Raw genomic sequence first — 23,821 nt, 5'->3', positions numbered from 1 at the left:
CAGTATATACGCTACTGTTCAAAAGCTTTGCAGACCAATGACATACAAGCTGTTAATTTGTTGAGGGAATCTGGAGAAACTTTACTCCACGCTTCCAGAAGCACCTCCAACAAGTTGGATTGGCTTGATGGGCACTTCTTGCGTACCATACAGTCAAGCTGCTCACAACATCTCAATGGGTTTGAGATCTGTTGACTGTGTTGGCCACTCCATTACAGATAGAATACCAACTGCCTGCTTCTTTCCTAAATAGTTCTTGCATAATTTGGAGGTGTGCTTTGGGTCATTGTCATGTTGCAGGATGAAATTGACTCCAATCGAGCGTTGGCCAAAGGGTATGGCATGGCGTTGTAAAATGGAGTGATAGCCTTCCTTATTTAAAATCGTGTTGACCTTGTACAAATCTCCCACTTTACCAGCACCAAAGCAACCCCAGACCATCACATTACCTTCACCATGGTTGACAGATGACATCTGGCACTCTTCCAGCATCTTTTCAGTTGTTCTGCATCTCACAAATGTTCTTCTCTTTGATCCAAAGTCCAAACACCTCAAATTATGATTTATCTGTCCATAACACTTTTTTCCCATCTTCCTCTGTTCACGCTGCCCTGAAAGCCAGCACCCCGGAGTCGTCTCTTCACTTTCGACATTGATATTGGCGTTTTACGGGTACTATTTAATGATAGACCTGCTAGATCAGGACCTGCGAGGCATCTATTTCTCAAACTACAGACTCTTATCTACTTGTCTTCTTGCTCGGTTGTGCAGCGGGGCCTCCCGCTTCTCTTTCTACTCTGGTTAGATCTTGTTTGTGCTGCTCTCTGAAAGGACTGGTACACAGCGTTATAGGAAATCTTCAATTTCTTGCCAATTTCTCTTATGGAATAGCCTTCATTTCTAAAAACAGATTGTCAAGTTTCACATGAAAGTTATCTTTTTCTGGCCATTTTGAGAGTTTAATCAAACCCACAAAGGTGATGCTCCAGATACCCAACTAGCTCAAAGGAAGATCAGTTTTATAGCTTCTCTAACCACCTAAACCAGGGGTCCCCATCTGCCGGGCCGCAGACCGGTACCGGGTGCTACCGGGTGCTACCGGGCCGCACGGAAATAATAATTTATTAACGACCGCATTCTGGCCGAATTAACCCTGTGTCCCTGCTTAACACACCAATATCCCTGTCTACTCTACATATAATACTACAGGATAGATTAGAAGGTCATCATAGAAATCCTTTGATTGGACTGTTAGCAGTACATCTTGTTTTGTGTATATAATATATCTATGTGCGCTTCTCCTCGATAATAACGTATTACCAGGCCTCGGGCGCAGCACATTTGTTCCCGGAAATAATTAGCCCCCACACGAGCGAAGATGACTGGAAAACAGACGTCTTTGGAGATATTTTTTACGGCGAAAAGGGCACCTGACGAGCCAGAAGATGAGCCTACAACCTCAAACACCCACGAACTGCGAAGGAGTGGATTCGTGACCCGTTTGTGAATAAACCGAGTGATTCGAGCATGTCTGTGCAACAGGAGGCTCAGCTTGCAGAGATCGCCAATGACGGCGACCCTAAACGTACATTTGAGACAACAACTCTACCGAGGTTCTGGATTAAAGTCATTCCGGAATACCCGGACATCGCTACGATGCATTGAAAACCTTGCTACAATTTCCAACATCGTATCTTTGTGAAGCGGGCTTCTTAATTAATGCTTAACGACAAGGCGAAGTCGTGTGCAGTTGTTGTGTACAGCTAACATGGCAGGATGTATCTGAGGAGAGCTTTTCTACATGTCCTTCCATGATCAAACTTAAGTTAATATTCCTTTCTTTAAAGAAAGTTTGTAGCGTTTACTTTGGAATCGCTGCATTGCCGGCCATGTTTAACGTTACGCGCATGCGCAGAACCGAATCGTTGCAATTTTTGATGGGTTGCAAAATTTGTCAGAACACCGGTCCGTGAAAAAAAGACCCAAATAACACCGGTCCGTGGTGCAAAAAAGGTTGGGGACCCCTGCCCTAAACTGTTTTGAGCTGTGCCAACATAAGTGCACAAGGTTTTCTAATAATCTATTATCCTTCTAAGGCAACTAGCAAGCACAATGTACTGTACCATTAGAACACTGGAGTGATGTTTGCTGTAAATGGGCCTCTTTCCAAAACTACGTAGATATTGCATTAAAACCGGACGTTTCCAGCTAGAATAGTCATTTACCACATTAATAATGTATAGAGTGTTTTTCTGATTAGTTAAATGTTATTTCCATTGAAAAAAACTGCTTTTCTTTCAAAACGGAGTGACCCCAAACTTTTGAACAGTAGTGGATATATAGTTTTTTCCCTCCCGTTGTAAAATACATGCGGGCAACACGAATACTGGAATTAGATTTAAAATGGGGGGGGGGGGGAATATTGTCCTGTGGGCTGCAAGTTTGAGACTGATGTCTTATATGAATGTAACAATAACGCTTTAAAAAAGAAATTAAAAAAAAAAATAGCATGATAGGGTTAATTAAATGAATTAAAATTTTCCGAGTAAATTTATCATGGACATATAATCAAAAGGCCATCCTGAAGAACCTTCTCGCACCCGTAAGAACCAAGACTGCTGACCTTTCGGTAGGTTTCAACACAGTAAAGCCGAACAATTTCTTTATCCAGGATCCTGGAATATCATTCACCTGGTCCATCATGGCGTCCTGAACAATGTGATGACAGATTAGGCTTTAGGTTGTTAAGATTATTTATCAAAGATGCAGCGATAGGTAATAATTAGACACATTTTTACAGCAGTACATTATTGCAATCCTGCCCAGCAAGATAACGTTCTGAATTGACACTTTGTTAAATTATACTAGGATAAGGCAGAAGAAATAGTAAAATCACAGCTTCATTCATTGACTAACCTCATCTTCCCACACCATATAGATGACCTGGCAGTCTTTATCCCACCAGGGTGAATCAAATTCCACAAATATTTTATTGTTGGTACCAAAACCCATCCTCTGGATGGAAAGCATTTTGTGCAGAGGAAGAGGAGGATGAAACAGTGAGGTAAAGTGCTTCTTTAAGTAACCTGACCAAAAAGAAAAGGGTACAATTTGAAAGTTATTTCGTAAGGAACAAACCAATGAAGTGTGATAATACCTAAAGGAACTGTGACAATCACGTGATCAGCAGCCACCATCTTCCCGTCCTCGCACTCAACTTTCACGTCTTTCTTGCCAGAGTTGTTCCAGTGGATACAGCGAACAGGCTGGTTGTAGGTCACCAGATCAGCGGGCATCTCCGACATCAGGTTTCTTACTAGACCTTCGTAACCTCTGAAATAAGATACAGAATACAACATAATACAGTATGAGATGGATACTTGGGTGTGATATATAGATTTTTATTTACTAATACCTTTATTTTCGGACTATAAGGCGCACCTGTATATAAACTGCCATTCACCAATTTTGACACGAAAACGGGATTTGTTCATGGATAAGCCGCACCGGACTATGAGTCGTAGCTGTCCTCACTGTATTACGGGATATTTACATCACAAGATGTCAACCGGTAACACTTCATTTGGCAGCGGCGTCATAAGACCGTCTTGATTATGAAATGACACTGTCAAGAGCATTAATGAATGTTTATGACAGATATCATTTGGGGGCAACTGGCAAATTATCTCACTTTTGAATGCAATCGAACTGGATATAAATGGAGTTAAGGGACAAAATTTGCCGGATATACAGAATATCATACCTGTCAACCTGAGGCCGTTGGCAATCTTACAAATAGTGACATATGCCCTTGCAAATTGGCGACTAATCTTACAACGTTTTATATAGCGTGCAATATGAAACAAATATTCACACATAACCTGGTGCAATCAAAGAACAATCAATATCTTCAGCTACATCATGATTACTAAAATTTAACAGTGACTTTTGTTAAAATTGTATTTAGCACTTTTGGCAATTTCTATAATATCTTTTGATGGCTGCAATTCAGCTCGCAATTCAGTTTGACTTGAAGGTAGTTCGTTAGTGTGTCCAATTATAAATTAAAAAGGTCAATTGATAAAATTAACTTACCGATGCAATCTTTGAGTCAGGGAACTTTTTTTTTTTTGCTAGTTCTGAGAAGTGATCAGCAATACAAATTGTGTCCGGCAACAAATTGACAGAATAAAACCTCCGCTTTTGTCACTTTTCATTCTGCAGACTTCATCCTTATGGCCAGTGTTGTTAATCTTACTTTAAAAAAGTAATTAATTACAGTTGTAAATTACTTCTCCCAAAAAGTAATTGAGTTAGTAACTCAGTTACCTGAATGTAAGAGTAATTAGTTACTTGGCAAAGTAACTGGTGTTACATTTCATGTTTTTTTATTTTTCAAAAAAAAAAAGAAAGAAAACATAGTAACCTTTGCTATGTTTGGAAGTCATTTAATGTTGTGAATCACCTGTTAAAGTTAAAGCTCCCGGTTTTGCATTAGTTTCCTTATGTTTACTTTCGACATGTGAAAGTTTTTAAAACTGTTTCATCATTTAAAGATAGTTTCAAGTCAAGATTTAAGAGTATTTTAAGATCAAAAGTTACTTCGGTTCGCTAGGAAGGTTCACTACAACAGAGCCTTTCTGAGAAGTCTACTGCTTTAAAATGGCGGCTTTTTACTAACGCCGCCGAGTCTGTCATTTCGCATGTAGTTCTATATGCATGTGATATACTCGTAGGCTTATAGTGTAGCATCAATTGGGCGTAGATTGTAGGCTGTTGGCTACAGTCAGGAAATATTGGGTCCACCTAGCCTAACATTGCGCTTGCAACAGCGTCACAACAGTCTTACCTTCTTCCCACTCCTGCTCTTCTCTCTCCGTGTCTCTGACTTTTCTCGCGTCATTCAACCAAAGTAGTAACGCATAGTAATGCACACTGTCTCGTTGCCAAAACGGTGACAAAATCCGGAAAAATAAAACAACATAATGCACGAAAAATGTAGCTTTTGAACGTATGGCGTAAACATTTAAAAATTAGTGCTCACTTGTACAAATTATGACGAAACCGTACAACTTGACAGGTATGTAAAATATATATATTAGGGCTGTCAAACGATTAAAATTTTTAATCGAGTTAATTACAGCTTAAAAATTAACTAATCGTAATTAATCGCAATTCAAACCATCTATAAAATATGCCATATTTTTCTGTAAATTATATATATATTCTGTAAAATAAATTGTTGGAATGGAAAGATAAGACACAAGATGGATATATACATTCAACATACGGTACATAAGGACTGTAGTGGGCATTTCACTCTACTGTCATTTAAATCTGTCTATGCTGTCCTCACTCCGAAGCGTCTACTTTTTCCAAAGCTAGACAGCTAGTGAACGACGCCTTAATAATCAGACTTCTTCCTTTTTCATCTGATTTATTAATAAAATGGCCTCAAACCACTGTCCTCTTTAGACCGTAGTGAAACAACAACAAAAAAGTACACAGCATTGCATTAGCAACAACGTTAGCTTAGCACGCTATACAGGTTCACTAAACATAAACAAAAAGCGTCTCATACAAAAAATATAACATTTCGCTTACTAACATAATATGTACATTCTTTACAACAACCATACTTACGGACAAATCTTGACCAAGGATCATATAAGCACAACATTATCAGCCCGAGACGTCGTGCAGCCATAATGAAGAAAAAAAGAAAATAATAAACCATGTCGCAAAGCGACCACAAGAGTTCGCTGTTGGACAGCGCAAAAAGCCTTGCTGTAAAACTTACCAAAAGGCAGAATACTTTCTGAGCGGGACATGTGCGTTAATTGCGTCAAATATTTTAACGTGATTAATTTTAAAAATTAATTACCGCGCGTTAACGCGATAATTTTGACAGCCCTAATATATATACATATATATATATATATATATATATATATATATATATATATATATATATATATATATATATATATATATATATATATATATATATACACATATAGCCTAAATGGCGGAAAACACCGATAAGGCTGAAAAAGCAGTTTCTGCTCTTGTACCCCTCTTTAAAATAAACTGCTGTATTTGAAGTTAAAGAAACTGTTGTTTGATCGAACAATATGTCAATATGCTGCCATAAAAGTCTCATGGCGCATTAAGCCCCAAACTATTTTTAATTTGTCCGTTTTACCCTGGACACCCCCGTTTAGAGACACCGCACAACCGAGTTTTACCCTGGAGACCGCGCAACTGCTTTTGTTTCAACCCAGCCTTAAAAAGAAAGTAATTAACGTATTGGCCCGAATATAAGACGGCCCTGATTATAAGACGACCCCCTCTTTTCAAGACTCAAGTTTGAAAAAAGACTTTTTGAACACCTAATTCATTTTTATACAGAAAAATAATTACAGTACATCCGAAACAAATGAATAGAACAATATATTTGAGAGAAAAAGCATGTTATTTTGCCTCATTCAAATCTTAATATCTGAACATTTAAATACATAAAGTGCAATCACATTCGTAAATGAATGGCTTCTGGTTTCTGAAATGTAAATAAACCAATCTATTGTGTTAAACAACAAAATTGCAATAACTGCATTAACCATCAAAGTGAAGTCTAACTAACTGTAGTCTTGAAACAAATCTGAATAAGGAAAAACACTGCAATAAAAGAATGCAAACTGGTTAAACTTGAGAGTAGCTGAGCCTTGTCATGACAGAACATCGCTTCAATGATATCTGGCGCCATCTAGCGTCAGGAATGGGTATAACGTCTAGACCACGGATATAAGATGACCCCCACTTTTTCATTCTTATTTCAATGCAAAAAACACCGTCTTATATTCGGGCCAATACGGTATATTTATTATTCGAAATGTCTATCTTTTTTTAGCTTAGAATCATTAATTAATTTCTACTATTTAATTAACAATTTTTTTATTTTTTTTTAAAACGACTTTATAAAATTATTCACGCGCATATTTTAAACTTTTAAACAAATTACATTACAATGAAAAAAATAGTGTCTGTAAATAGGTCACAGATACAGTACCTACCCAATAACTATCGCTTAATTGCATTTTTTTTTTTTTCGGTTACTGTCGCATTTTCCTGGATATTTTATATGATAAATTATGGATCCAAACAAAGAAAAAATGGGGGGAAAAATGTCAAAAAGGTTAAATATTTGAAAAATAAAATCTCGACCACTCCTTGATGTCTGCGAATTCTGCATTGTGACCCTTGTTATATTACCGTGTTTCACCCATAAAATCCTCAAAAAGTCCACCTGTGGCCATTCAAAGCTGTGTCTTGACACTCGTTGAAAAATGCTACACAGAGTTTTGTGATCCAAAAAAGGTAAGAACGCTATAATATCTCGTTAAAATCATTGTGTCTTTAATTATGCTCTCACCTCAAGTTAGGGTTTAGGGGTTTAAATACATATTTTTTAAGTTCCCTCCTTTTCAAATTTTTCTTCCCCCAGAAAATTGGGATTTTAAGCTTTCCAATGATATATCACAAATGCATATAGGACAACTTTGAAATTTGGCCAAATTGGGGGTAGCAGAGCGGAACTACAAGTCACCCGAGTCATAGACGTCTATGTCGGAGTGTTTTCCGCCATATACATATTCATACAGTGATGAGCAAAAGTATTTGCACTTCTTGTGAAGTTCGCAGACTTAGAAAATAGGAAGAGATTGGAAATTTCAATCATAATTGCATTTCCACTTATAGAGACAATGTAAAAAAAAAAATCCGGAACTCGTATGACTTATTAATTTATTTGTGATTTACTGGGGTTCATAAGCATTTGAACCTCTGAGAATCAGCAATAGTTATGACACTCAAAGGGTTGTCAGTCTACCTTAAAATAAAAAAAAAATCTACCTTTACCCCATGAGTAACTACCCACCCACCACTTGTTTGAGCTCTTTATTGTCACCTGTGCACCCCACAGTCAGTCATAATCAGCCTGCTACCATGGGCAAGACCAGAGAGGTTTCGAAAGGCACCCGAGAAAAAATTGTTGAGCTCCATAAAGCTGGAAAAGGCTATGGGACAATTCGGAAGCAGCTGGGTGAGAATAAATCAATAGTTGCAGCAATTGTTAAAAAATTGAAAAGGCTAAACATGACTGATAATCTACCTTGGACTGGGGCTCCATGTAAAATCTCCCCCCGTGGGGCATCACTTATGATGAGAAAAGTGAGGGCTCGGCCTAGAACCACACGGCAGGAGTTGGTCACTGACCTGAAGAGAGCTGGATGCACTGCTACTGTCAGTAGAACACAACAGTGCAATGGTTTAAAAAGCATGCATTGCTCAGTAGGTTCCCCTGTTGAAGCCAATGCATGTGAAGGCCCGTCTGAAATTTGCCAGGGACCATCTGAATGATGCAGAAGGGTCATGGGAGAAAATCATGTGGTCAGATGAGACCAAAGTAGAACTTTTTGGCGCAAACCTTACTCGTCATGTGTAAAGGAAAAAGAAAGAAGAGTACAATCTCAAGAACACCATCCCCACTGTGAAGAAGGGGGTGGAAACCTTATGCTTTGGGGCTGCTTTTCGGCAAAGGGAACAGGACGACTGTACTTTATAAAGCAGAGAATGAATAGTGAAATATATTGTCAGATTTTGAGCCACAACTTCTTTCCCTCAGTCAGACTTGAAGATGAGTCGTGGCTAGATCTTCCAACATGACAATGATCCGAAGCACACAGCCCATCTGACCAAGAAGTGGCTGCGTAAAAAGCATATCAAGGTTCTGGAGTGGCCTAGCCAGTCTCCAGACCTCAATCTCATAGAAAATCTTTGGATGGAGCTGAAACTTCGTGTTTCTCAACGACAGCCCCGAAACCTGATAGGTCTAGAGAAGATTTGTGTGGAGGAATGGGCCAAAATTCCTTTTTCCATATGTGAAAAAGAACAACAGAAAGCATCTGACCTCTGTAATTCCAAACAAAGGCTTCTGCACTACATGTTAGCACCGATTTTCTCAGGGGTACAAAAACTCATGAACCCTACTAAATTACAAATAAATTATTGAAAACTCATACAATGTAAATTCCAGATTTTTTTACGATTATGTCTCTATAAATGGAAATAAATCTATGATTGAAATTTCAGACCTGTATTTTCTAAGTGGGTGATCTTGCAAAATCTCAAGGGGGGCAAATACTGCTGCTCATCATTGTTGTATATAGATATATACATATTGTAAATTACAGCGATTTTATTGCTGACACTGTGTTTCAGGGTCATTAACATGTTTTGCCCCCCCTCCCCCAAAATTCAAACTCCACCTATGATGATGCTGCTATCAAATAAAGTGTTACCCATTAACCCGAATAAATCAACAAATGAACCGCGCTGGACTTTAAGCCACATGATTCAAAATGAGGGTTTAAAGTTTTTAAAGTAGCGGTTTATAATCCGAAAATTACGGTACATGCATGCATTGCTGGGAAAATGAAGTACTTCAGTTACAATGCACAATTTGTGTTTCACATGTATAAAAGGTTGGTGACAAACCCTGGGAAGGTGCAGTCAAGTCCCAAAATAGTTTTATAGAGGCCATTCACACCCAGGCCTAGGTCATCCAAGCTGTGAGTACCATTAACACAACACTCCACCTTTAACATGGTGCTGATCATAGAGCGCTTCAAGGAGCTTGCATTGTCTTCTTTCCACTTCTCTGCTGATCTTTGTAACACCTGCACCCACATAAGATATGACTTTACTGTCAAGATAGGGTTGAACACAGATATGACGGTCATACCTCCGCACGTATGAACTGGCCTACGCTGGGCCAGGGTTCTCCGCCCTTCTCCAGAAACTCTGCACTCTCTTCCATAAGCTCACCAAACATCTCCACAGCGGGGTAAACATCCTCGAAGTTCAACTTGCGACCTTTCCATAGGAGTACCACATGAGTTCACACCTTGTTTGTTTGGGAAAAGATGTTCAAATGTTTTCTCAAGAGTGACCTGAACTGGTGAAGACATTGGGGATCCATGGAGGATGTCCTCTAACGTCCATCGCTTGGTTCTCCGGGGTGAGGGCATCTGGATCCAGCAGGCCATATTGCCGTGCCAAACAAAACACCGGGTTCTCCTCGGAAGGCCCGTGGATCCAGTTGGCCCCAATCTCCACTATGTTATCGCCTAGACACACACAAGAACAGTTGCTACAGCCATTGGTAGGGATTTCGGCAGACATATTGGATTCTATACTGGAGCTTATACAAAAACGGCTCAATATTCTTGCTTTCAAAGTAGCACCAAAATGCATTTTAGAGCAAAATAGTATCAAAACCTAAAGATAAATCTTTTGACCTATTTTGGACATTATAATGAACTGCTGAGAGCATTTTTGCCTAACATTTACCGATAAGGAATGGGAAGTCATTTAGAGCTGTCCCGACTAGTCGACGTAGTCGACGTCATCGATGACGTAAATCCGTCGACGAGCACAACATGCCGTCGACGGTTAATGAAGGGTTAAAAAATATATGCGTGGAAAGTTAGAATGTCGGATGCTCTGTTTGCAAGCGGGGAAAGCGGCACAAAGCCAAAAAAAGCGCACCAGAGTGTCCAAAACATTGACTTATTTCAAAGAAACAAAGGAGAGTACACTCTTCTGTCCTGTCTCTTCAGTGCCAAGCTTGGCTGCACGTCGGCCGTGAATAAACACCTCAAGCGCCTTCACGCAGTTTGTAAGGTTTTTTTGTTTTTTTTTCATTTTTTGTACACCAGAGGGTGCTGTCGCCTTACTAAATAATAATGTTTCATTGACAATGGGCCTATAAGTGCTATTAGTATTGTTCTTAATGCTAATTGAAAGGTTTATTTCATGTTATGGTTTATTTTATGGTATAGAAAATTATATAAGGTTAAAAGGTCATAAATATATACAGTATATACAGTGATTGCACTCAAGGGAGAGATTGTCAATGATAAGGTAATAAGGTAAAGGCAATTCATATAGGCAATTCATTGATATATAAATAAGGTTTAAAAGGAAAAAGGTGAAAAGTTTTTGTTAATTTCTAATTGTGTTGCTTTATTTGTGTGCACTGTAGCTCTTACAGTGTGTTTACATCAAGGATGGAATAAAAGTTGTAAACCATCAGTTTAAGAGACCATCTTTTCAATCGGGATGCTACACTAGTTAATTCTATCAGCATTTGAACTCATTGTTTATTTGTGATTTATTATAGTTATTTACGTGTTTATTTGTACTTTAATAAATGATTTGAGTGTTCCAATATGTTTTTTTTTAATTGATAAGCGTCAACAAAAATTTCATTGCTAAATTAGTTTTTTTTTTTTAAATTTAAAAATTAATTATTAGATTAGTCGACTAATCGTAAAAATAGTCGGCTCACTAATCGGGAGAAAATTAGTCGTTTGGGACAGCCCTAAAGTCATTGTTTGGATACTTCGCCATGTTGGCAACATGACTTACTTCGGCTTGGCAGACTCAACGCGGATTGTAACTAATCTTGCCGTTTACTTCACCGTGGGATAGTTTTTTTGCAGGAATTATGTTAAACAACCAAAGTCATGGTGGGATTAAAAGGGAAACGCTGTCAGTAGAGGCTCGAAGCCGGTACTTTTCAAAAATGACTTTAATCGACGACGTAGACCCACACATGCAGCCAAAGGCATGGAGCAACAATTTGGACAACCTGCCCTCATTGACTATGTATGTAAATATTTAAACTGTCAGTTCAAATATTGTATAGGATAAGTTGCAATACTTAAAATGGAAATACAAGAACTAATTTTTAAAGTACATATTTATTATTCTGCCTGGCTATTTACCTAAGGCCAGTGATTTTTTTTTTTTAAATTGCTTTGACAAAGACACGTTTTAGTGTAATCTTGGAATTATATAGTACTATATTATTATTTATAAATTATGATATTATAATATTTGCTGCCCCCGTTAGAGTGTGGGCTAATGTAAAGATTTTAAACTGTCAGTTCAAATACTGTATTGGAGAAGTTGCATTGCTTGAAATAAATCTATTGCAACTTGCCAGTCCCAGTTCTTGTCTACAACACTGTCCAAAAATTGTCAGTGCATATTCCGAATTGAATAACATAAAGTGCGTATGACACCAAAAAGCATGTTTATTTCATATTTCATGCGGTGTTTTATGCTCTGGGATGTAATGGACAGCTTGGATGTGTGTGGAAGCGATCACTTTATATAATGAATTTTTTAATCCTGCCCCATCAAAATGAGTGATTTCCGGCTCCAGTCTGGGGTTTAGGACGAATGCAAATGTGACGTCACCCGGGTCAGCATCTCACAATACAGCATTGCTTTATCGCATGCAGATGGACTGCGGATTCAGCTGATTTTGCGGATTAATTCGTTTATTTTTCGCATCACGCCAGCCAAAAGGCTGCAGAAAATTGTTGCTGCACCAGGGAGAGGCATTTGAGCCTTTTTGGGTTTCAGGAAGTTCCCGTTCACAGCGGAGATTGGCCAAAACAAGCCCTACTACTGTGGGAACATTGGACTTACGAGGAAGTGAGTAAACATCATATTTTGTATTATATCAAATACTGGGATCATGGCACACATTTTAATACGGAGGTGGCTTGCAATTTGTGGCTGCTTGTCCACCGAGAAAGCCACTCGACCGGCAAATTGTTTGCACCCCCCCACTATACTTGGCTTATTGCCCCTCTTCGTGTGCCCAGTGTTCTGTCAAATTTTCCACCCCATAAGAAATTGCAACTTTGTGTTCAAATGGCTGTGAATACAGCGATTACAAAGTAAACACTACAAACTTTGTTTAAGGACTATTTACTTACATGTGATCATGGACAGACATGTAGAAAATTTCTCAGACACATCCTGCCTTGTTCGCGGCACATAACAACTGCACGCCGCTCTCTCACTGTTTAAGTCTTCGCTGTGTAGTTAAGCATTAATTTACATCATATTCATGTTGACCATGTGGCAGCTACACGCTCCTTCAACATAAGCTTGTTTGTCTGGCGGTCATTGTCCAGCTGCTTCCCCGCAAACGAACTCTCCTGCCCGCAGCAGGGGAATGTCGAGCTGTAACTTGCTCGCCGCCGAGCAGCTTGCCGATCGGCGGAGACAATCGACCCTGCCGCCGTGTGACATGATCCGCGGGTAGTTTTGTGTGATTTTTCGCTCGAAAGCTGAGAAAAAGACTTTGAAACATCACTCGGTTCAGGTTAGCATGCCGGCTAGCTGTCACGCCTACTGGTTTGTTTATGCTGTCCGAAGCCGGGACAGGGAAATGACAAAAGCCGACTAACTCCGGTGGCATAAACTATAGTTTGGGAGGTGCAAGAAGTCGACAGTTTTGACCATTATGAGTAATTTTGTCATGTCGTTTTGTCAAAATAATTTCTCGTCATCCGGCACCTTATGATTTAAAAATTGAGCACTGCTACCGAGGCAACGATAAAAACGTGTATTAAAACCAAAACAGTGGATAAATTGTTCAACTTACCAGAGTAGAAATGACGGGAACACGCTCTCATTCCAGCAGAAATATGGGGAAAAGATATGCTTTTCGGACGAACCGCCGCAGCTCAAGCCATCCGTCACGCCTATATTTAGTCCCCTTTAATGGTCCTCCATGCAGGAAATCAGTGAAAAGTGAGTGCAGTTTTCTTCACCCCTTTTCCGTTGTGGGAGGCGCTGCTGCACCCAGTCACACAACATTGTACACCCATTTTTTTCTTTTAAATACAACGAAGGAATTATCTTAGCACAACCACAAATTACAATCTGCGATGAGTCTGCTGGACCGGAAGTAATTCATGTTACCAACATGGCGGCGTACCCAAACAATGACATAGTATGTCCCATTTCCTATTCATGTTGTTCTTTCTAAACCGAAAGTTCGGAGCAAATATTTTCCAAAATGGCGCCGCCCATATTTCGCTCTGGAAACTTGTCTATATACAACCCCTAGAAAAAAAGTATGGAATCACCAGTCTCGGACAAGCACTCACTCAGACATTTTATTATGTAAAACAAACTCAGATTAAAAGCTTGAAAAAATAATGAATTGTGAATGAAAAGTGCAACTCTTTGGCATTCCGAAACATTAAAAGAAAAGAATAAAAACATTGTGGTGGTCAGTAAATATTACTTTTAGTGAGCACGTGCAGGGAAATATAGAATCACTCCACTGTGAAGAAAAAAAATATGGACTCACTTTGAGTAGAAATTACAGATACACCCAGTCAATTACCTTTCCTTAATTGAGCCCCTGCCTCAGATTAGATACAGTATGCTCGTTAGTAAGCAGTTAAAAACAGTGCCGTTATCACACCTTGGAGGGCTGCTGGAACAAGTGGATTCACAAGAATCATGGCTCCAACAAGAGCGATGTCTCTGGAGACCAAGGAGAGGATTATCAATTTTCTTGAAGAGGGTAACGCTACACGTATGGTTGCCAAAGATGTGGGCTGTTCACAGTCAGCTGTAACAAAAAGCTGGACCAAGTACAAACAGCATGGCAAAGTATTTGAAGTTAGGTGTACTGGTAGACTGAGGAAGCCATCCAAACGTCACGACAAACAACTAAAGGTCTTGAAAACAGAAGATCCGGCATGAAAATGGGTCAGGGGTTAAAAAGGTGAGAAGGGTGTGGAGGACATATGTTCCGGCGTTCTGCCAAAATGTCCTACATCAGCGAAAAATCCTATATGAGGCGAATTTGACACCCAAAGTACTACCGTGTGCTGTCAACTTGTTTTGTTTAGATGCATACAGGTAGAACGTACTAAAAAAAGATTCAAATGTAGTTATATCAAATAAGGATGGTTTAAATAGGCTATGTGACTAATGTGGTCAAATGCTTTAAAGCTACCACAAAAAACAATGGTTAAAAGTATGAGAGGGTAATACAGGCGAAAGATATTTTTTAAGGGAATGAAAAGGTAATAAAAAAACTCAAAAAACACAGACACACATATACCTTGTGCTGGCCATGTTTTATTTAGAAACAAAGTTTACTTTGAAGTTAGCTAAACGAGTTACGTAGGTGTTCAACACTGTACACAAATGTCGCACTGAAAAAAAGGCGCTACACGTCCCTGAAATACCAATTACAGTGATATTAGAGAGAAGCTTGCGTCTCTTCTTATATATCAGACATGTCCAAAGTCCGGCCCGGGGGCCAAATGCGGCCCGTGGTCAAATTTCATCCGGCCCCCAGCATCTGTCATAAAATCAATAACATCTGGCCCACAAACAGACTTTATAAATTCGTCAGCAGAACTGCTACCAGCGTATGAAGTATCTTACACACTAAATGCTGCTCCACATTTACCCACGAAAAGGCAGCAGCACTCTAAGCAACATTACCCCATGTGGCCCTTTACTCCCAATTTTCTAAAATGGCGACAATCAACAACAACAACAAAAAAGATGACTGCAACGGCCGACGGTTCAAGGATAGGTGGAAATTGGACTGTTTCTTCACTAAAATACGCAACAACGGTCTGCCTCATTTGCAAAAAAGCAGTTGCTGTTTTTAAAGGATTCAATGTGAGGCGATATTGCCAAACAAGACACGGTGACCTGTACGACAAGATTGCAGTGACGATACGTAGCGAGAAATTGAAGCAACTTGAAGCTAGTTTAATTTCACAGCAGCAGTATTTCGCAAGAGCCCGACAGTGGAAAGAGAATGCCACAAAGGTTAGTTGCGGGATTGTTGAAATTATTAATTAAAAAAATAATAAAGCAAATGTGACACACAGAATGGCTTGCTGAAATTTGCTTAAATATATTGTTCGATATAGATAATACATAAAGGACGTCAGCCAAGGTCGGCCCACCCCCCCAAATTTTTACCACACAAAATCTGGCCCCCTTTGCAAAAAGTTTGGACACCCCTGTTTTATATTAACGTTAAATACACAAGTTTGACGCTAACTTAACGGGAGCTTTTTTTTTTTTTTTTTTTTTAACCAGAGATTTGGCTAGCTCTGGCAGTGTTCGACGCAAGCTGCAATGAACGGCAGTAACATTGCTATACCGCAAAATATGAAACGATTAAAACCATTACTCACCAAATTCAATATGCTGGCAAATGCATTCATCTAAAAAAATATTGAGAGTGATACCTCTCCTCGTCCAGCGAACGTGAATTTGTGCTTAGGGCAAGATCATCTGTCGCAATTAGCAATCTTTGACGCTATTATTTTTCCCCACTTCAAACTTGTTTCTCACTCAGCGGCTGTGATTATAACCTCAATGAAGTCGCTCTCCCAGCTAAGCCTAGGCTAACATTCGTCTTTGTAAGTTTTTAGTTTGAATATTGAATTTGAAAGGAAAATGTGTGTTTTGTTTTTGGCTAACTTTTTCATGGTGCTAATCTGTTGAAGCTACTCACACATGGAAAAATACTTGTGTACAACGTTTTAAATGTATTCATTTTGTATATTTCAGTTACCACGCTTTGAGAGCTCAATAAATTGAAGAAAAGTACGCCTTGTGTTTCGAGTGTTTGTTTTTGTGGGTTCGCTGGAATAGCGTCACTGACACACAAACTGCGACATTTTCATACCATGGGAAACCGTTAACCGGCACATGCCTACTCCCGACTACCCCCCCCCCCCTAAAAAATTTTCTCCTCGGATCTAAACAATTCACGTAGGTCACCCTTTTTGACTTCAAAACGTCGAATTTCGCCGAACGGTGAGAGATTTTCATGCCTGGAAGATGTACAACAAGACAAATGAAGAAGAAATGGGAGGAAGCTGGGGTCAAGGTATGTGGCAGAACTGTGCAAAATCGCCAAAAGGACATTTTTCATACAGGAAAGCTAAAAGGAAACCATCATTGACACTTAAACAGAAAAGAACAAGACTGCAATGGGCTTAGGAGAGGCAATCAAGGACTGAGTCCAGAATCTGCATCGGACAAGGTGATGATGCTGGAACTTTTGTTTGATGCAGTTCCAGTGAGATTTACAAAGATGACTGCCTGAAGAAAACATCACAATTCCCTCAGTCCTTGATGATATGGGGCTGCATGTCAGGCAAAGGCACTGTTGTTAAATCTTTTAAAAAATGCACAAATTTACATTAAAATTTTACACTTTCTTATCCCTTCAATTGAAAATATGTTTGTCATTTTCCAAGATGACAATGCGTCATGCCGCAGAGTTAAAACTGGTAAAACATTCCTTAGAGAAAGACTCATCCAGTCAATGTCATGGCTTGCATATAGCCCAGATGTAAACCCTATTGAAAACCTGTGGTGGAAATTGAAAAAAAAAAAAAAAAAAAATAGTCCACAGCAAGGCTCCGACCTGCAAGGATGATCTGTCAACTGCAATCAAAGAGAGATGGGACCAAATTGATGAAGAATACTCATCAAGTCCATGCCTCAGAGACTGCACGTGGTCATAAAAGCCAGGGGTATGGAGGACCAGGAGTGCAAAAATTCGCTAAATAAATACACAATTAAATAAATAATTAAAAGTTTCATTAAAATGCTTTTATTTCAATATTTATTTATTTTTTTCAATATCTATTTCAATTTGTATTTATTTATTTCAATTTATATATATTTATTTATTTCGATTTTTATTTATTTCAATTTATATTTATTTATTTCAAATTTTATTTCGATTTTTATTTATTTCAATTTTTATTCATTTATTTCAACTTTTATTTATTTCAATTTTTATTTATTTATTTCAGTTTTTATTTATTAATTTCACTTTTTTATTTATTTTTTATTTCATCATTTATTTATTTATTTCAACTTTTATTTATTTCACTTTTTATTTATTTCATTCTTGCACTCTTGTTCCTCTGGAGGTGCATCCATGAAATAATTTTATCTGTCACGTTTGCTCGTCAAAGTTTCTAACGTCTGATTGGTTGCTCAGCAAAGCAAGTCTTAACTAGTCGATCTCAGATAATAGATTGACGCCTGAGACGGTTCTTGTCTCGTGACGTTTCTGGCGCAATGCATTGTGGGTTTTCGTGTATTGCAGAACAACAACAAGCCCGCGACGTGATCCTTTGCTAGGCATCCATTCTGCGTGGTAATCGTTGAAAATGGTACACTCGTGTTGTGTGAAAGACTGCCATTCTAGGTCCCATGATAGAAACGAATGCAAAAAGGATGGGATAGGGTTTTTTTTTAGCATTCCCGCCTGGAAGAGAAGTTGACCAAGAGGCTTCGAATGGTTGCAGCGGTGAGAAGAAAGGCCATCACTTTTTATTCATCAACTGAAAACATGTCGGTCTGTTCCCTACATTTCCATAAAGGTAAGTAACTGGAAGTGTTAATGTTCTTCGGATACTGATACTGACTGCATTCAAACGCTTATGGCGTGTGGTTGTGTTGTTTACTTTGGCTAACCACGCTAGTGTCTAAGAGAGGCTAACTGTAGCCCTACTGGCTAACTGTGCATAAGCAACAGGCGTTCATCGTATGGTACTAGTACACAAAAAAACAGTTCAAAGGTAACAAAGTAAGGGTAGTAATGAAGATGTAACAGCACACAATGAATGATTATAAGTATGGGAGATGTGTTAGAAAAAAATGCGATATTTACCTCCCGCTTAGGCTACTGATATGCTTGACCAAGCACACTGTGGAGGAGACTACAGATCTACTAAATCACCAGAAGAATCTTCTGCTTGTTTGTTATGCCTAATGATCAGTTAAACTTAAAATAAATAAATAAATAAATAAAAAGTCTGTTGCATACAAATCAGTGCCACATGAGGGCAGGTCCCACCAGTTTAGACTCACTACAAAGCTTTAAAATCCATTTTAAGTTACTAATGTTAGCCTGTTGTATGACTGATACGACTTTTATAATTTCAGGAAAACCAGCATATGAAATAAGTGAGGCAGACCCTGACTGGGCACCATACTTACGCCTGGGACACACATGTGTTCAGCCCACCAACGTGGACCACTCTTCTAGGCGAAGTAGGCGTGAAAAATTGAGGATGGAGGAAGACGTTGGTGAGCTAAAGGAGGAGCCGTCAGCGCCCTCCTTCTGACCTTCATGCGCCTGCGTTTGGACCTGCCTACACTACACATTGCACACATATTCCATGTTTCCCGTAAGACTGTGTATTGAGTGTTCAGTGGCATGGTGCCCTTTTTACATGCTAACTTGAGACGAGCAATTGTTTGGCCCAACAGAGAAACACTCTATAAAACAGTGCCTCACGAGTTTGTTGAGTTCTTCAGACGCAGAGTTGCAGTGATTATTGAGTTTTTTAAAATTTTTACAGAGAAACCATCAAATCTTAAGGCGCATGCGCAAATGTTTTCTAGTTACAAGCATAACTACACCATGAAATACCTAACTGGAATCACACGAAAGGGGGGAATTTGTTTGATATCAAAAGGTTGGGGTGGTCACACAAGTGACAAACATATCACCTTGAACAGTGCTTTTTTTTAATAACCTTTTGCCCGGGGACATTGTCTTGACTGACAGAGGTTTTGATATTCAAGAACATGTGGGTATGTTATGTGCAGAGGTCAAACTCCCTACGTTCACAAAAGGTCGCTGTCAGCTGGTAGAGATGTGGAGGAGACTAGGAAGATAGCACATTTGAGGATCCATGTTGAACGGGTAATTGGTAATCTTTGCCAGAAGTATAAGATCCAACAGGAACTATACCTATTAACTTGGTTCTGCCATGTGACGGCGAAGATTGCACATTGTTGGATAAGATTGTTTATGTATGCGGTGCCCTTACAAACCTTTGCCCAACTGTTGTGTAGTTTGTACTGTTATAACATTTATTATGCTAACCGTTTCAGCCTTTCAAACTTAGCTGTTATTGATATTTTGTATTTTGTTGTGACTTGATTGTATTTAATAAAACATATTAAGTCATCTTGAATCCTATTCTTTGTAAGTACAGCATGTGTCAATACTGTATTATATATATATATATACACACACACACGCATAATAATGTTTATACAAAGGACGACAGTTAACTACTTTGGCCAGGTACTTTTAATGTTGCCAAATTGTCAGTTAAAACAAATCACAAACTACCAACCACCACTAACTTAAGTGGAGCACAGAGAGCAGAACCAACACATGTCTTTATCTGTTTCATGCGGTGTAGACCAACACAGGTTAAATAATAATGGGGCAGATCTCATTATCACACGCAACCATGCCATCTTTGGTCTCCAGACCACAGCAGAGGCACCATAACTGACAAATATCGATCTCTCGCTTCCTTTTCAAACTTCTCCACATAAGGAGTCTTGTCGTTCTTCTGGCTTTTTCCCATTTTGATGTGACATTCGCGTGGCTGCTTACCCGCAAAATTGTCAACAAAACAAACGTGACCGGGGCGGATGTAGTCCAGGTCACTGAGATACACGAAAGATGGCGGCTCAGGTGGTCGTGATGACATAGGTGACAACAACATAAGGTGGCAGTGTAGATCCGTACAATCTGAAAAATAATTGCTCCCTCAAAATCACAAAGACGATGAAGATTAGTAGCGTCACGAGCGTGGTCAGCGTAGCGGTAGTGGGCTTTGACGCATTTCGCGTGTTGTCCAAGCAAAACATACATATGTCCAAAATGTGCCTGGCGCTGCTCAGAGAAGCAGCAAATTTAATCGAGGACACTCTGAGGAGAACTCCACCAGCAGCCCATGGTGGAGTCCAGTCTGTGGCTTCTACAACGCGCGGGCCAGCGCCTTTAAACGGGCTGATGTCTGCATACGAGAAACTCTAGTATAACTCAGAAGTGGAACGGTCCTTGGATATTTACCAGATTTTATTTTTTATTTATTTTTTTAATCAAGTTTTGAAATAAAGCTAAATGACAGAAATAACTAGCAGTTTTCTAAGTAGTTTTACTCTGAACTCCGACATCATTTTTACATGATAATGATTTAGTTTGGGTCTAGGGGTGCTCCAGTGTCTCTCTAAAGTGGACCTGTTGTCGAATAGGTCACCGTTTTTTCCCCATATATTTAATAAAGGGACTTGCGCTCTGAAGCCACCTCTTTGCATTCTGAAGCCAGCGCATTGCATTACCGTAATGCACATAATGCAAACAATAATCCAAATGAGGGGCGGCTGGTTTGACTTCGTTTTTACGAGTGGAGGCTGGCTTGACCGCAGTTCTAAACTATCGAACACTCGATCAACATCTTGATCTGACAGAGCCGAGATGATGCCAATAACGTTAATTGATTGCTGTGTTTTGTAGGACACGTACTCAGGGTCCAAATGTCCTGCTTCAATTTGTTCTGAGAAATCTAACGTCCCAAGAGAGCTCATGCAAAATCTCAGAAAATGCCGCCACGTTGGGAAGAAATGGGACGAAGCAATCGCTTATTACTCGATCAACTCAAACCCCGCCTAGTTCACGCCCGCCCACCGGGTTTGATGAGCCAATGACAGATAAAATTATTTCATGCGGCCACACGGGGAACAAGAGTGCAAGAATGAAATAAATAAAAAGTGAAATAAATAAATGTTGAAATAAATAAATAAATGATGAAATAAATAAATAAAAATTGAAATAAATAAACGATGAAATAAATAAATAAAAATTGAAATAAATAAATAAATATTGAAATAAAAGCATTTTATTGACACTTTTAAATATTTATTTAATCGTGTATTTATTTATTGAATTTTTGCACTCCTGGTCCTCCATACAGGGGTGGTGCAACTGAATACTACATATGTGTTTTGATTGTTATTTCTTTATTTCTCATGATTCCATATATCTTTCCTCAGAATAAAGTGTTTCTATATTTCCCTGCACCTTCTCTATAAAAGTAACATTTACTGACCACCACAATGTTTTTTAATTCATTTCTTTTAGTGTTTCTGAATGCTAATGAATTACTTCAAAATGCAACTCTTTATTTTTTCCAGCATTTTATCCCAGTTTGTTCTACATAATAAAATGTCTGAGTGAGTGCTCGTCCGAGACTGGTGATTCACTTTTTGCTAGGGGTTGTAGTAGAATACTTAATCTTTACAAAAAATACAAATAAAAATAAAATAATAATAGAAAAAAAAAAAGCTTTTTAGAAATGTTCTTAATTCATGAATATATTGTTCAAAAGATTACGTGAAAGCAGATTTTTCTTGATTTAGGTGAAAAATGACCAACTTTTAGATGTATGGGGTTTAATAAGAACAAATAGTGATATTTACTGTCTGTAACACTCAAAACAAGATGGAGAAATTTGACTAGATTTAATATATAATCTGTTTAGGACGTTATAAATTTGCAGTGTACTATCAATGATTTTTGATTTAACCCTTTTTGTACTTACCATATACTACCATTATTAGTTAAGCGATGAAGTTCAGAACATTTTCCTAAGGGCTCCACCTTTAATTAACGGTAATATTTTGGGACTATTTAAAATAGGTTTTTAGTTCTGTGAATGGCATGAAAAGCGCTTTAAATTGATGTATTACATGATGCGTTTTGGGGAGAGAGGGGGAAAAAAAAAAGAAATCTGATCGAAAAGAACTCCATGTACTTTACCGCGTGTGACTTAAATAATAAGGCTGGTTTGCAGTTTAACTTGCCCAATTTTCCAGTTTTGATCCTCCCTCCGCTTCTCCCGGTAGCTTCGAGTATCCGCACATGCTTAAATCCTACTTTAAGGAGTCTGTTTGCCGCTGCTATCCCCGATATACCGCATCCTATGATGACTATTCTTGCCTCAAAGCCCGTGGAACTCATACTTGTGGAGTCGGACCAACCGCAAAACAACTGTACACTGGTCTGCTTCCGTGTAACGGCTTTAACACCGGGTGTCAATTTGGTGAGTTTCAAATTAAAGCTTGAAGGCTATATTCGACTGAAGCATAGTACATCATCGTTGTATAAATATATATTTGATACAACTGTTCAATAAAATAGTTTAAAAAAAAAAAAAAAAAGAAAAAAAAAAGCAATGAGCAACTGAATTTTAAAAGGAAACACAAAACGCGGAACAACGATTCTATTGGAGGAGAGGTGAACGTGACCACGCCTACATATCATCATGGGTATTTTTAGCCATCTTTGTTATTCCGGAAAAAAAAACACAATGTCAATCGTGGAACACTGTAAGCAAAACAAGGGTGAAAGTGGCAAAAATTTCTTGCCGGAAAACACCCTGACATTAAGGTCGCCAGTTTTTAACCATTTTTTTGTTTTGGGGGGAGTCAAACCTAAAACGAAGGAAATGCAAAGAAAACTGGTTTTGGCATACTTACACCCATAATACACACACACAAATTGGTTTTACACATGCATTATTAGGCTACTGCGTTACATACAGTGCTGGACAAAAGTATTAGCACCCCTGCAATTCTGTCAGAAAATGCTCAATTTCTCCCAGAAAATGATTGCAATAACAAATGCTTCGGTAGTAATATCTTTTTTTTTTTTTTTTACATTGCAAGCAAAATAAATAAAGAATGTAAAAAAAAATAATTATCATTCTACACAAAACTCCAAAAATGGGCTGGAGAAAAGTATTGGCACCCTCAGCCTAATACTTGGTAGCACAACCTTTAGACAAAATAATTGCGAATAACTCCTTCGGTATCCATCAATGAGCTTCTTACAATGCTCTGCTGGAATTTTAGACCATTTTTCTTTGGTCAACTGCTCAAGGTCTCTGAGATTTGAAGGGGGCCATTTTCAGATCTCTCCACAGGTGTTCTATGGGATTCAGGTCTGGACTCACTTTAGAAGTCTCCAGTGTTTTCTCTCAAACCATTTTCTAGTGTGTTCTGGGTCATTGCC

General features: G+C 38.7%; 1 protein-coding gene across 2 annotated transcripts in view; it reads right to left on the bottom strand.

Moving 5' to 3' along the window:
* The window catches only part of LOC130922813 (peroxisomal N(1)-acetyl-spermine/spermidine oxidase-like), a 29,031-nt gene extending 6,209 nt beyond the window's left edge, over window positions 1-22,822 (bottom strand). Inside the window, exons 1-7 of one of the 2 annotated variants that reach the window (XM_057847946.1) lie at window positions 22,612-22,822; window positions 10,011-10,187; window positions 9,803-9,933; window positions 9,556-9,737; window positions 3,158-3,333; window positions 2,917-3,086; window positions 2,624-2,709 (exon numbers count right to left, since the gene is read on the bottom strand). In XM_057847946.1, the coding sequence (XP_057703929.1) occupies window positions 2,624-2,709; window positions 2,917-3,086; window positions 3,158-3,333; window positions 9,556-9,737; window positions 9,803-9,933; window positions 10,011-10,187; window positions 22,612-22,768 (1,079 nt within the window). In that variant the 5' untranslated portion in view covers window positions 22,769-22,822. The other variant, XM_057847947.1, reaches the window with a different exon arrangement.
* Window positions 22,823-23,821: the final 999 nt, after the last annotated feature.

The sequence above is a fragment of the Corythoichthys intestinalis genome, chromosome 10 (assembly GCF_030265065.1).
Source record: "Corythoichthys intestinalis isolate RoL2023-P3 chromosome 10, ASM3026506v1, whole genome shotgun sequence".
Lineage (NCBI taxonomy): Eukaryota > Metazoa > Chordata > Actinopteri > Syngnathiformes > Syngnathidae > Corythoichthys > Corythoichthys intestinalis.
The sequence above is the reverse complement of the archived record's forward strand: the minus strand, read 5'-3'. Positions and strand labels throughout refer to the sequence as shown.